This window comes from Telopea speciosissima, chromosome 6, assembly GCF_018873765.1.
Source record: "Telopea speciosissima isolate NSW1024214 ecotype Mountain lineage chromosome 6, Tspe_v1, whole genome shotgun sequence".
In the NCBI taxonomy this organism is placed as follows: domain Eukaryota; kingdom Viridiplantae; phylum Streptophyta; class Magnoliopsida; order Proteales; family Proteaceae; genus Telopea; species Telopea speciosissima.
Genome location: NC_057921.1, coordinates 25,622,898 through 25,634,754, shown reverse-complemented (window position 1 = coordinate 25,634,754; position 11,857 = coordinate 25,622,898). Strand labels below are relative to the sequence as shown.

At 37.3% G+C, this 11,857-nt stretch overlaps 1 protein-coding gene across 1 annotated transcript; it reads right to left on the bottom strand.

Moving 5' to 3' along the window:
* Positions 1-10,323: 10,323 nt before the first annotated feature.
* On the bottom strand, positions 10,324-10,929 carry LOC122665555. The gene has a single exon (XM_043861709.1). It carries the CDS (start codon positions 10,927-10,929, stop codon positions 10,324-10,326), a length of 606 nt encoding a protein of 201 aa, XP_043717644.1.
* Positions 10,930-11,857: the final 928 nt, after the last annotated feature.

The following is an 11,857-nucleotide window of genomic DNA, read 5'->3' as shown; positions in this document are numbered from 1 at the left end:
TTCCTCTTTCTATTTCTGAATTCTTGTTTACATAGAAGGCCGCCCAACTCCAAGGTGATCGGCTTTTTCTAATTAGTCTTTTATCCAGGAGATCTTGGATTTCTTTTTTACAGGTCTCTTGGAGTTCTTGACTCATTTGAATTGGTCTTGCCTTGGTAGGAATATTCTTTTCTGAGAACTCCTTTTCATAGGGGAGCTTGACAATGTGTCTTTTACGATGCCAGAAAGCATGAGGAAATTCTGAACAAAGGTTGTTTTCAATTTGGGTTTTTAATTGGCTTATTTGGTTCTAGGTTTCTTTCTTTTGTAGGATTTCTACAGTTTTTATGTGCATAATTTCCTTTTTTAGGTGCTTTAGATGTTTTTCTTTAGATTTTATTCTATTTATAGACGGGTCTTTTGTTATAGCCAGGGCTTTAAACTTTTCTATATGTCCTATATCGGAGGGTTCTAAGAACTCAAAACTTACCTTTTGTCCTCCTACTTTTGTGATTAACCCTAGTGTTTGAGTTAAAATAATACCACAAGCGTACGGGTCAATCGTAGCTACGGGTCGAACACGAGGAGATATATGCCACTCTATTTAATTAACTTAAAAGTAATGCAAAGTGGATCAAATTAAAGTATTAAATTAAACTAATTAAACTAATGAAAATTAATGCATCCTAACTCATAAGCATCTAACAAAATTAAGGGATTAAATTGGCGTCCTAACGCATGAGCATCTAACCTATCAAACTAAAGCGAATTGAAAGGAATAATAAAAACGCAGCCACACTTCATAATCACATAAAAAGAAATAAGGGAATAAAAGTGCATCTACATACCACAACCATATAAAAAAAATAAAAGAAATAGAGGGAGAAGAAGAAGAAGATAGAGAGAGATATAGGAAAGGGAGAATGAGATTAAGGGTTTAGAGAATGAGATACCTTGATGTGCTTGAATACTTGAATAAACTCACCATGGCTTCCTCTTCTAAATCTCCATGTCTTGTCATCAACATAGGAACTTATACTAGGAAGCTTTAAACTAAAACTATTACAACCATTAAACTAGACTTATGAAATCAAAACTAAGAACTTGAAATCAAAACTAAGAACTTAAGCCAAAAATAGGAAAAGAAGAGAAAATTTCACTAAGTGAATGAAATAAAAATTACACTAAAAAACTGAATTAAAATTGAACTAGAAACTAACTAAAAACTGAACTAAAAAACTACTAACTCCTTACAACCCAGAGGGTAAGGGGTATTTATAAGAGGAAGAGAGGAGAAGAGAGAAGAGGGAAGTGTAGGAGAAATATTCCCTAAGAAAAGAGAATATTCTCTTCTCCTTCCTCTTTTACAATCCCTTGAATCCTAAGAAAAAAGAAAAAAATAGAAAGAAGAAGAAGAGAAGATTGTTTACATAGACCTTCTATTTCTAGAAAAGTAAACTTCCAATTCTAACAAGTGCTTCCTTTTCTTTATAGATATCTTCTCTAAGCAATAAAATCAAAGCATCTTTGATTTTTCAACTTTCCATAGGTGAGAGAATATCTTTCAAAATAAATCTATCCCAAGTAGAATTTCAGAAGTGTCCTTGAGAAGTTGGAGGAGAGAGAGAGTAAGGGTGATGACTAGGATTCCTTCAAGAATAAATAAAATACCCATTCTGTCCTTCAGAAAACGTGGAGCATGGGGTGCTTATATAGGCCTCACCATTGTGTTCCTTACGAAAAATCACCCAAAATAGACCCAAATTTCGTCCAATTTGGAGTTCGGGAGCCCAAGATATCTCAAGTTGAAGTTGGACTGTCCAGAGCCCTCCAAATAGAATCTTTCGGGTACAGGAAATATAACTTCTGATTATTGCGTTAAGGCCCCTAAACTCCGAACTTTCGCTTCACTTTGTCTCTGGCCGACTGTCAATAATTGCAAATAAACCCCTACAGACCATTTTCGCGCTTCGTTACGGAAACGGCCGTAGCTTCTTCGTTTCAACTCGGAATCAAGTGCCGTTTGAACCGTATGGAGCTGACTCGATGGGCTACACATCCAAGCCATTAACACCTTTAAACAGCTTAAAAACATTTCTTTAGCATCATCTCTTCCATTTTCTCAAGAATTCACCTAAAACCTAAAAAGCACAAGAAAGCACCGAGTAACTCTGTCCAATGTGGTAAAATGTATGCTTTATGTCCTAAGATTTCACACATAAATGTGCTCATCAGATTCCCCACTCTTGAACGTTACTTGTCCTCAAGTAAAGCAAAAACAAAAACTAACATAGAATGTAGAAAATCCTAACTCACTTTCGTAGGAATCACGGTTGCACTTAGCATGTGCAACAAACCTTTAAACCCCTAGGTTACCCCTAGTGGACGAGTTGTGTCTCGTGGGTGTTTGCAGTGAATATACTCCCAAAATTCAATTGTAAATGAATGCTGTAAATTTTAATCATGGCATAAGTAGGACAGTGCACATAATCCCAAAAAGTGTTCAACTAAAGATCAAGGAGCCAAAGGTTCCCCCACACTTGAATTTTATCACCCCACATCAATTCAAGTAACAAGTATGCATCAAGTTCAAGGGATTTCCTCATATTTTCTGAACACTACTCACCTTCAAGTAAACCCCCCATAGCATCGATGGAACCAAAGACTTAGGCATTGAGTAATGTTGACCATACTTTTTTTTTTTTTTCAGGCATTAAGGCAAAAGTTTTTTTCTTTCTCAACCACAAACTCTATTTCTACTCCACTACTGTTCTCTGAATGACATGGTGGAGCATACACCAGACACCCAAATACTTGGTAGCTTCGCTTTTTGCATATATCCATAAGACATTGAGACATTGATGCAAGAGTTTTTTTTTTTTTTAGTTTCCTTCCAAGGAATTTCGATCAAGTTATCCTGCTTCATGAGGCACAGTGCCCTATCTAGTCCCAAGGAATTCCACTTTCTTTTCTATTCCTTGTTTTTTTTCTTTTTCTTTTTTTCATTCACTTCCACTTTCATGCCTTGCCTTGCCACAAACAAATTGGTCTCAACTACTAGCCAAAAGATCAAAAGGTCCATAAAACACATAGAGGAATTTAGCCATCAAATGAAATAACGCTCATATTTTTCAATTCAATCCCTCTCACCGGATACAAACCAATTACCGTCCTTGAAAAGGGATTTTTTATTATTTCGCATGCTAGGATATCTAATTCCCTCTTTCTCTCACTTTGCAATCAAAGAGACATGCACAAAACCAAACTATTGTCACAATCAAAATTCACCAATTAAGCCCAACATCCCCCCCACACTTAATTCATGCAGTGTCCTCAATGCATGCATAAAAGAAAGAATAAGGACAAGGGAGGAGATGAAGGGGCTTATCGGATATAATCAACAAAGAGAATCATGAAGAGTCATGAGCTCTACAAAAAGTGCTAGGAGCAGCAACAGAAATCTCAATCCATGGCCAGTAAATGGAGAAATAGCTTCAGAACCAGAAAACACTCGACCATGAATTTTAGTAAAGCGAGAAATAGTACGAAAGTTAAGCACAACTGAGAAATATCCAATAGAAAAATCTGTCCTCATGGGACAGTGAAAAATGAAGGCAATAAAACTCAGGCCATAAATCCTCCCATTCTCTCCCGTTTGCAATGTAGAACACATGTCATTATTGTAAAAACCAACCAAGAATGGATCACAATAAGCATAAAAAGGATTATGAATAACCTCATCAACATAATCATCAAAAATGGGAGGTTTACTCAAATCAATCCTAGCAATAAAACTATCCGCTCTTTGCAGAACTTGGTTTGCTAAATAAGGATCATGGAAATATGCTTGAAACGTATCTTGACTAACATTGTCCTCCTCAATAAAATCATCAAACCTAGGAAGTTTGGACAAATCAACAAACGGGACAATGGAATCCTCAAAATGACCATTATCCGGGTTTTCCAAAGAGAGAGGGGGAGATCAAATTTCTTGGGTTTCTATGTTATCATGAAAATCTGATTCTAAATCAATAAAAACACTAGGCTCACTAAAATCAGAAATTTCAGGAAAAAGTTGGACTTCCCCAGGTAGCTCATCAAATCTTGCTTCACTAATATCCTGAGGAGACTCAATCTCAACAAATAAATCATCATGAAAAGCAGCTTGTTGGGAATGACTCTCATTAACCTCAAATTGGGGTGGTGGACTTTCAATATCATTAAATTGGGGATGGGGTGGTTCAAGCTGACTAGGTAATGTACCCGTTTCCCCCTCTTGCACCATGGTTATCAGTTGATAGAGTTGCTTCTCCATGGTATTTTGGCTTGTTGTGAGAAGGTCTATGTATTTCTCAAGCTCATTCAGTCTGGCCTCCTCACCCATGTTTTGAAACTCAAGGGGTTGGTGATATCGTTCAAGGAGAGGTGGCCCGTTAAGATTTAATAGAGGGTTGGGCATTGGAGGACCAAACTGACCATGATATTGGAAATTGGGTGGTCCAGCTTGGTTATTCCATTGATCCCACAAGAAATCGAGATGATCACTCCACCCCTGATTGTAAGTGCCAAAAGAATTGTATTGAAATTGAAGACTCACATTCTCATCACCATAGTTACCCCCATACAGATTAGGGCATCCTTCCATAACATGGATTGTTTGGGGATGTAACCAATCAAAATTTTCTGAAAGCCCATAGTTGGGTTGGGGAGCAAAATTGTACTGGGGTGGTGCAAAATTATTCTCTATCTCACTACTTTTGGCTTCCCTAACCTGTTTAAACATTTCCTACAAAATCATGGTTGCCTTAGCATAGGTCCATCTTTCCCCCAAAGTCTTATTTGGAAGTGTATCTCCCATAATTCTAAACTAACCACCTATCCCAAATTGAGGTCTCCCATAAAAAATAAAAAAAAAATTTAAAGAAAAATAAAAGACTAGAAAAAAAAAATACTAAAAACAAGAGGGAGCCCAAGGTAGATAGTGCATCTATCCCTCAGAAATCGAAACAATGGTTCCAAAGCTGTAAGGTTGCCATATAGGTTGACAAAGAAGGGAACCCGTATAGTCTTCACGAGCCACCTACGGGCGACTCCAAATGGATTCTGATGTAGGGTGGAGGACTACTATACGTTTATGTTTTCAACGCTCTCACTATGTCGCTTTCCTGTTATCAAGAGTGGTCACCTCCAAAGATAAGTCACATGCCAATCCAAACCACCCAACGAATCAAAGGGCACCAAGATTAGCTGGGTTTGGGCATATGAAGGACTTTAGATTGGGCGCACACTATTTGAAACAGAAGAGAAACAAGAGGAGGTTTTCAAAAACTAATTTTTTTTTTTTTTTTTAGAAAAAGAAGAGAAAATAATAAACTAAAACACTTCGAACTACTTAAAAATCAGAAAAATAAAATGGACTATAATCTCCCCGGCAACGGCGCCAAAAATTTGTTTGAGTTAAAATAATACCGCAAGCGTACGGGTCAATCGTAGCTACGGGTCGAACACGAGGAGATATATGCCACTCTATTTAATTAACTTAAAAGTAATGCAAAGTGGATCAAATTAAAGTATTAAATTAAACTAATTAAACTAATGAAAATTAATGCATCCTAACTCATAAGCATCTAACAAAATTAAGGGATTAAATTGGCGTCCTAACGCATGAGCATCTAACCTATCAAACTAAAGCGAATTGAAAGGAATAATAAAAACGCAGCCACACTTCATAATCACATAAAAAGAAATAAGGGAATAAAAGTGCATCTACATACCACAACCATATAAAAAAAATAAAAAAAATAGAGGGAGAAGAAGAAGAAGATAGAGAGAGATATAGGAAAGGGAGAATGAGATTAAGGGTTTAGAGAATGAGATACCTTGATGTGCTTGAATACTTGAATAAACTCACCATGGCTTCCTCTTCTAAATCTCCATGTCTTGTCATCAACATAGGAACTTATACTAGGAAGCTTTAAACTAAAACTATTACAACCATTAAACTAGACTTATGAAATCAAAACTAAGAACTTGAAATCAAAACTAAGAACTTAAGCCAAAAATAGGAAAAGAAGAGAAAATTTCACTAAGTGAATGAAATAAAAATTACACTAAAAAACTGAATTAAAATTGAACTAGAAACTAACTAAAAACTGAACTAAAAAACTACTAACTCCTTACAACCCAGAGGGTAAGGGGTATTTATAAGAGGAAGAGAGGAGAAGAGAGAAGAGGGAAGTGTAGGAGAAATATTCCCTAAGAAAAGAGAATATTCTCTTCTCCTTCCTCTTTTACAATCCCTTGAATCCTAAGAAAAAAGAAAAAAATAGAAAGAAGAAGAAGAGAAGATTGTTTACATAGACCTTCTATTTCTAGAAAAGTAAACTTCCAATTCTAACAAGTGCTTCCTTTTCTTTATAGATATCTTCTCTAAGCAATAAAATCAAAGCATCTTTGATTTTTCAACTTTCCATAGGTGAGAGAATATCTTTCAAAATAAATCTATCCTAAGTAGAATTTCAGAAGTGTCCTTGAGAAGTTGGAGGAGAGAGAGAGTAAGGGTGATGACTAGGATTCCTTCAAGAATAAATAAAATACCCATTCTGTCCTTCAGAAAACGTGGAGCATGGGATGCTTATATAGGTCTCACCATTGTGTTCCTTACGAAAAATCACCTAAAATAGACCCAAATTTCGTCCAATTTGGAGTTCGGGAGCCCAAGATATCTCAAGTTGAAGTTGGACTGTCCAGAGCCCTCCAAATAGAATCTTTCGGGTACAGGAAATATAACTTCTGATTATTGCGTTAAGGCCCCTAAACTCCGAACTTTCGCTTCACTTTGTCTCTGGTCGACTGTCAATAATTGCAAATAAACCCCTACAGACCATTTTCGCGCTTCGTTACGAAAACGGCCGTAACTTCTTCGTTTCAACTCGGAATCAAGTGCCGTTTGAACCGTTACGAAGCTGACTCGATGGGCTACACATCCAAGCCATTAACACCTTTAAACAGCTTAAAAACATTTCTTTAGCATCATCTCTTCCATTTTCTCAAGAATTCACCTAAAACCTAAAAAGCACAAGAAAGCACCGAGTAACTCTGTCCAATGTGGTAAAATGTATGCTTTATGTCCTAAGATTTCACACATAAATGTGCTCATCACCTAGGTTTGTTACTTTGAAGGATTTTACTAGTTCTATAAAAGGTTGCCCTAGGATTACTTGACATTCTAGGTCTTTGACAAGGATGAAGGGTTGTTTAAAACATATCCCTTGGTTGCAAATATGTACTTCTGCTAGTTTGTATCGGACATCAAGATAGGCTCCACTGGCGGTGGTTAGCCTTTGTCTAGTTCTTTCAAAATATTGGGTAGGGACGAGTCCCTCTTGGATACAATTTAACTGTGCTCCTGAGTCAATCAGGGCTACAGAAGTAAATTTATAGGAGGAAGCTATTGACAAGTTCACTTTGATAAACCATTTTTGGGGGGAAATACTTCTTACAAAACTTTGACTTGTCTGATCTGTTTGTTCTGTTCTTGTCTCAGGAATTTCTGTTTGTTTAGCTTTCCCTTTGAGTCTTATTAGTTGTTCTTTGACTTCTCTTTTTAATTCTTGTGTTGTTACTTCAAGATTTGTAATTCTGGTTTTGTCTGATTTTTCTGTAGGCTTTTGTTTGTCAAATCTTTTAAAGACTTGGTTTATATCATAAGGTTTTTGTCGTTCTTTGTTTTCTTCCAAGGCTTGTTTAGCCTCTTCGAGACATTGTTTCCTAACTTGAATGTCTGCTATTTGTTCAATTGCATCAAAGAATGATTGCCGTATCATATTGATGCTTTTGGTTTCTGTGTATTCTTCAGAGGAAGAATAGGTTTTTATTGCAGAAGCAACGCAGTTACATGCGACTGCATCAGGTTCAGAGTCAGTGTCCTCACTGAACTCAATCTCTTGGTTAACTTGATTTACTTCATAAAAGACCTCATTATCGAAGTCTTCTATGTCTGAGTCGGACTCAGCAAAGATTTTGAAGATTTGTCCATGGGTTTTTGGGTCTAGGTTCAGAAGGCTTACTTTCTTAGCAACCTTACAGTATTTTGCAATGTGGCCAGTGTTGCCACAGTTGAAACATTTTCTTTTATCTGAACTTGAAGGTTTGTCTTGTTTTATTTCTTCTTGGGGTTTTTTGGGTGAAAACCTTTTCTTCTTTTGAAACCTGGGTTTTGTATAGAATTTTTCTGGGTTATCTTTATAATGTTCCTTAGAACATTTTTTGTTCTTATCTTTGAAATGTTTCTTATGTTTTTTGTTTGACGGAGGTTTTGGAATTGGGAACCCATATTGTTCACAAAACCCTCCTAATTCTTTATAGGATCTGTTTCCCTTTTTTACCTGTTTTGCTAATTTTAGGTCAGTGCATCATGCAATGCCTTCTTCATGAATAGTGTTGATTAAATCTCCATAAGTGAGATTATTGTAGGGAATCTCACCATTATTTTCTTTCCTAAGTCTTTGTTTAATCTTCTCTGAGAAGATGTTTGGTAATCCAATAATAAATTTTTCTTTCCAGAAGGGAGAATTAACATCTTCTCTAGTTAAGACTTTGGTCATGAAAATGTCTTTGTACCATTTGAAATCATGTAGTTTCCTACATCTAAGATTTGTTAGTTGTTCTGAAGATCTATCATTTAATCTTGATGGGTCTCCTAGGAAATATTTGGTAATGCTGAAGATAAGAGTGTTAACTGCATCTTCAATAATTCTTCCATTTTCTAAAATTATTGCTCCGTCTTCAGTAGTTTGGACGGCAGTTAGAATTTCTATTTTTTGGTTAATGGTTAGGACATAGTCCCGCCACCCTTTTAGTTGGCCTGTGAATCCTGAAATCAGGAGATCGGTCACAGCATGGTCGGATGTTTCTTTGATCCGGTAGGCGTTAGCTACCTTTGTCATTTCTTGTAATTTGTTTATTATATTGTATTCAGACATGCCATCTATGTTCCATTCATAGATAACACCACTTTGGTAGGAAGCCTGAGAATAAATTCCCCGATTTTCCATTTGCAGGTCTGGGAATGTTGGTTTTGGGTAAGACCTTTGAAAGTTTTCTTCTATTGCATTTGTGGTACTTGGTTCTTTGTCTGAATCTTGGAGATTTATAACTCCAATAGTTTTTGCAATCTCTGAATGTTGAGATTGACTTTGAGAATCCTTTTGGGGAGTTTTTGGGATAACTAAGGAACTTAGTTTTTGCTCGATTTCTCTAAGGGCATCTATTTTGCTTAGAGCTTTGATGTTCCTTTTGTTTATGTTGTAAGGAGTGAACATAGGTCTTGTTTTTGAGGAACTTGGGAGTTCCTTGGTTGAACTAATTCCTGGATCTGGGTCTGGAGGATGTAATTTTGGTTGTACTAAGGCTTCCATCCTAGACAGTTGTTTTCCTAATGTCAGGAGATGTTGATTCGTATAATTACTTAAGCCTATGAGTTTTTTCTCTCCTTCAGAGGCTCCATGTGTTGATCTAAATGGAGTAGCAAAAATTTCTTCCTCATTTATAGTTAATTTAAGGTTTGCTAATGGCGGATGAACAAACTCTATAGTTTCATTTGAGTCTGTCTTCCAAGAAGTTGTGGTCTTCTGGTTTGTGTTTAGACTAGTAAAGGGGTAGTCTAACTTATGGTGTTTGGCATAAATTTCTAAATATGTAAAGAAAACTATATTGATTTTTTTTTTTGATCATGAAATTATACCAGTGTTCTCTGATTTTGGTTCGTTGGTCTTCTAAAGTAACTTCGAAGAACCAGTCTTTTTTATCTTTGTTTCTAGAAGATTCAAAATCTTCCCTAAGTAAAGGTTTGTTTATTTGAAAGTCTTCCTCACAGAGGATGACCCTGACTTTGGCATCGGGTGTTGGTGTTTCCATTTGAGAATAAGATGGTGATTTTGGAGGTGTTGGGGTTGAGTCAGAACCTTGAGTTTCAGTCTTATAGTCTTGATACATTCCATGCAGAATGTTACCTTGTTGTCTAAGGTTAGTAAGGCGACTACTTGTTGTTGGGTAACTAAAGTTTGAAGGTGTACCAGAGTATGAAGCTCTGGAAGGTTGTTCCTTGGGTTTTGAGGATCCTACAGGTTCTTTTCCCTTATGGGTACCTTGGGTCCTATTGAATTTGATTCAGACTTCTCCGTCAATGGTCTGAGTGATGTACTCGACTTCCCTATTATCTATTTGAGGGATCGGAATCTGGCACTGCAGTTTCCATTCTTCAGGGAACGAGATCTCGTCCCATTTTGAAACTCTTGGGAGTATGGTCCTTGCATGGGCAAAGTCCGTTTCAATGAACCTAGTCTAGCCCTTCTTAAATTTTCTTAAGGCTCTTGGACAGGAGATTTTCTTCATGGCTTTGTACTGGATCCTATGGACAACAGCTATTGGTATAGATTCAGGCTTCATATTGTAGCCATGGGATTTGAGGTTGATCTTGAGAGCATCCAAGATGTTCTCATCTTTTAAAGGCAAACTTATATCTGGGTAGCAATTGAAATGGACTGGTCCATAACACATGCTGGTCTCTATGGCTCCGATGAGGGAGTCGTCAAACTTGAGGAATCTTGTGTCTCTTAAGGCTAAGAGGATTGATGTGTTAAGTCCTTCCCTATGAAGGGGTTTGATTGCTACTTGGATGAGTCCTATATGGATGTAATTATATTTTTTCTTAAGTTGTTCGAGATTTTTAGGGTTGAGCAGGTAGATTTCCTGCATATTTGGACTGTAATCTACAGTTTGCTCGACGGTGTTGATGGTTTCAGCGAAGCTGACAAGGTCTTGTTTGTAGGCATCTTTGGTCAGGACTTTTGGGATGGTCCATTTTTTGAGACTTTCGTCTCTCTTTTGTTCCTCATTACTTGTTACGCTACAGTTAGAGCTCCAATCCCCTAAGGTACTTGAAGACATTGCCCGACTTAGATGGTCCATGATACGGGTACAATCCCCCCTTTAAAAGTGCATTTTACCTTTCTAAAATGGAAAAAGGCACTATCTGGTGTTAAACCGTCGTCTCCCGGACTTACACTTCTTCGACCGTTTAGACGGTTCAGTGCCAGATACTATCAGACTTTTTCCACTCAGGAGAGCAACGTGCAGGTGTAAAGAAGTTGGAGTCACAATATCACGAGCCTATTCTTTCAGGCAATGGCTCTGATACCAGTAGAAAACAGAGCCATTGCCTGAAAGAATAGGCTCGTGATATTGTGACTCCAACTTCTTTACACATGCACATTGCCCTCCTGAGTGGAAAAATTCTGATAGTATTTGGCACTGAACCGTCTAAAAGGCCAAAGGAGTGTAAGTCCGGGGGACGATGGTATAACACCAGATAGTGCCTTCTTCCATTTTAGGAAGGTAAAATGCACTTTTAAAGGGGGGATTGTACCTGTATCATGGACCATCTAAGTCGGACGATGTCTTCAAGTACCTTAGGGGACTGGAGCTCCAACTATAGCGTAATAAGTAATGAGGAACAAAAGAGAGACGGAAGTCTCAAAAAATGGACCATCCCAAAAGTCCCGACCAAAGATGTCTACAAACAAGACCTTGTCAGCTTCGCTAAAACCATCAACACTGTCGAGCAAACTATAGATTACAACCCAAATATGTAGGAAATCTATCTGCTCAACCCTAAAAGTCTCGAACAACTTAAGCAAAAGTATAATTACATCCATATAGGACTCATCCAAGTAGCAATCAAACCCCTTCATAGGGAAGGACTTAACACATCAATCCTCTTAGCCTTAAGAGACAAGATTCCTCAAGTTTGACGACTCCCTCATCGGAGCCATAAAGACCAGCATGTGTTATGGACTAGTCCATTTCAATTGCTACC

Bases quoted from the DNA above. Each gene is read 5' to 3' on its own strand.
- LOC122665555 (XM_043861709.1), bottom strand. From the start codon at position 10,929: ATGTCTTCAAGTACCTTAGGGGATTGGAGCTCTAACTGTAGCGTAACA.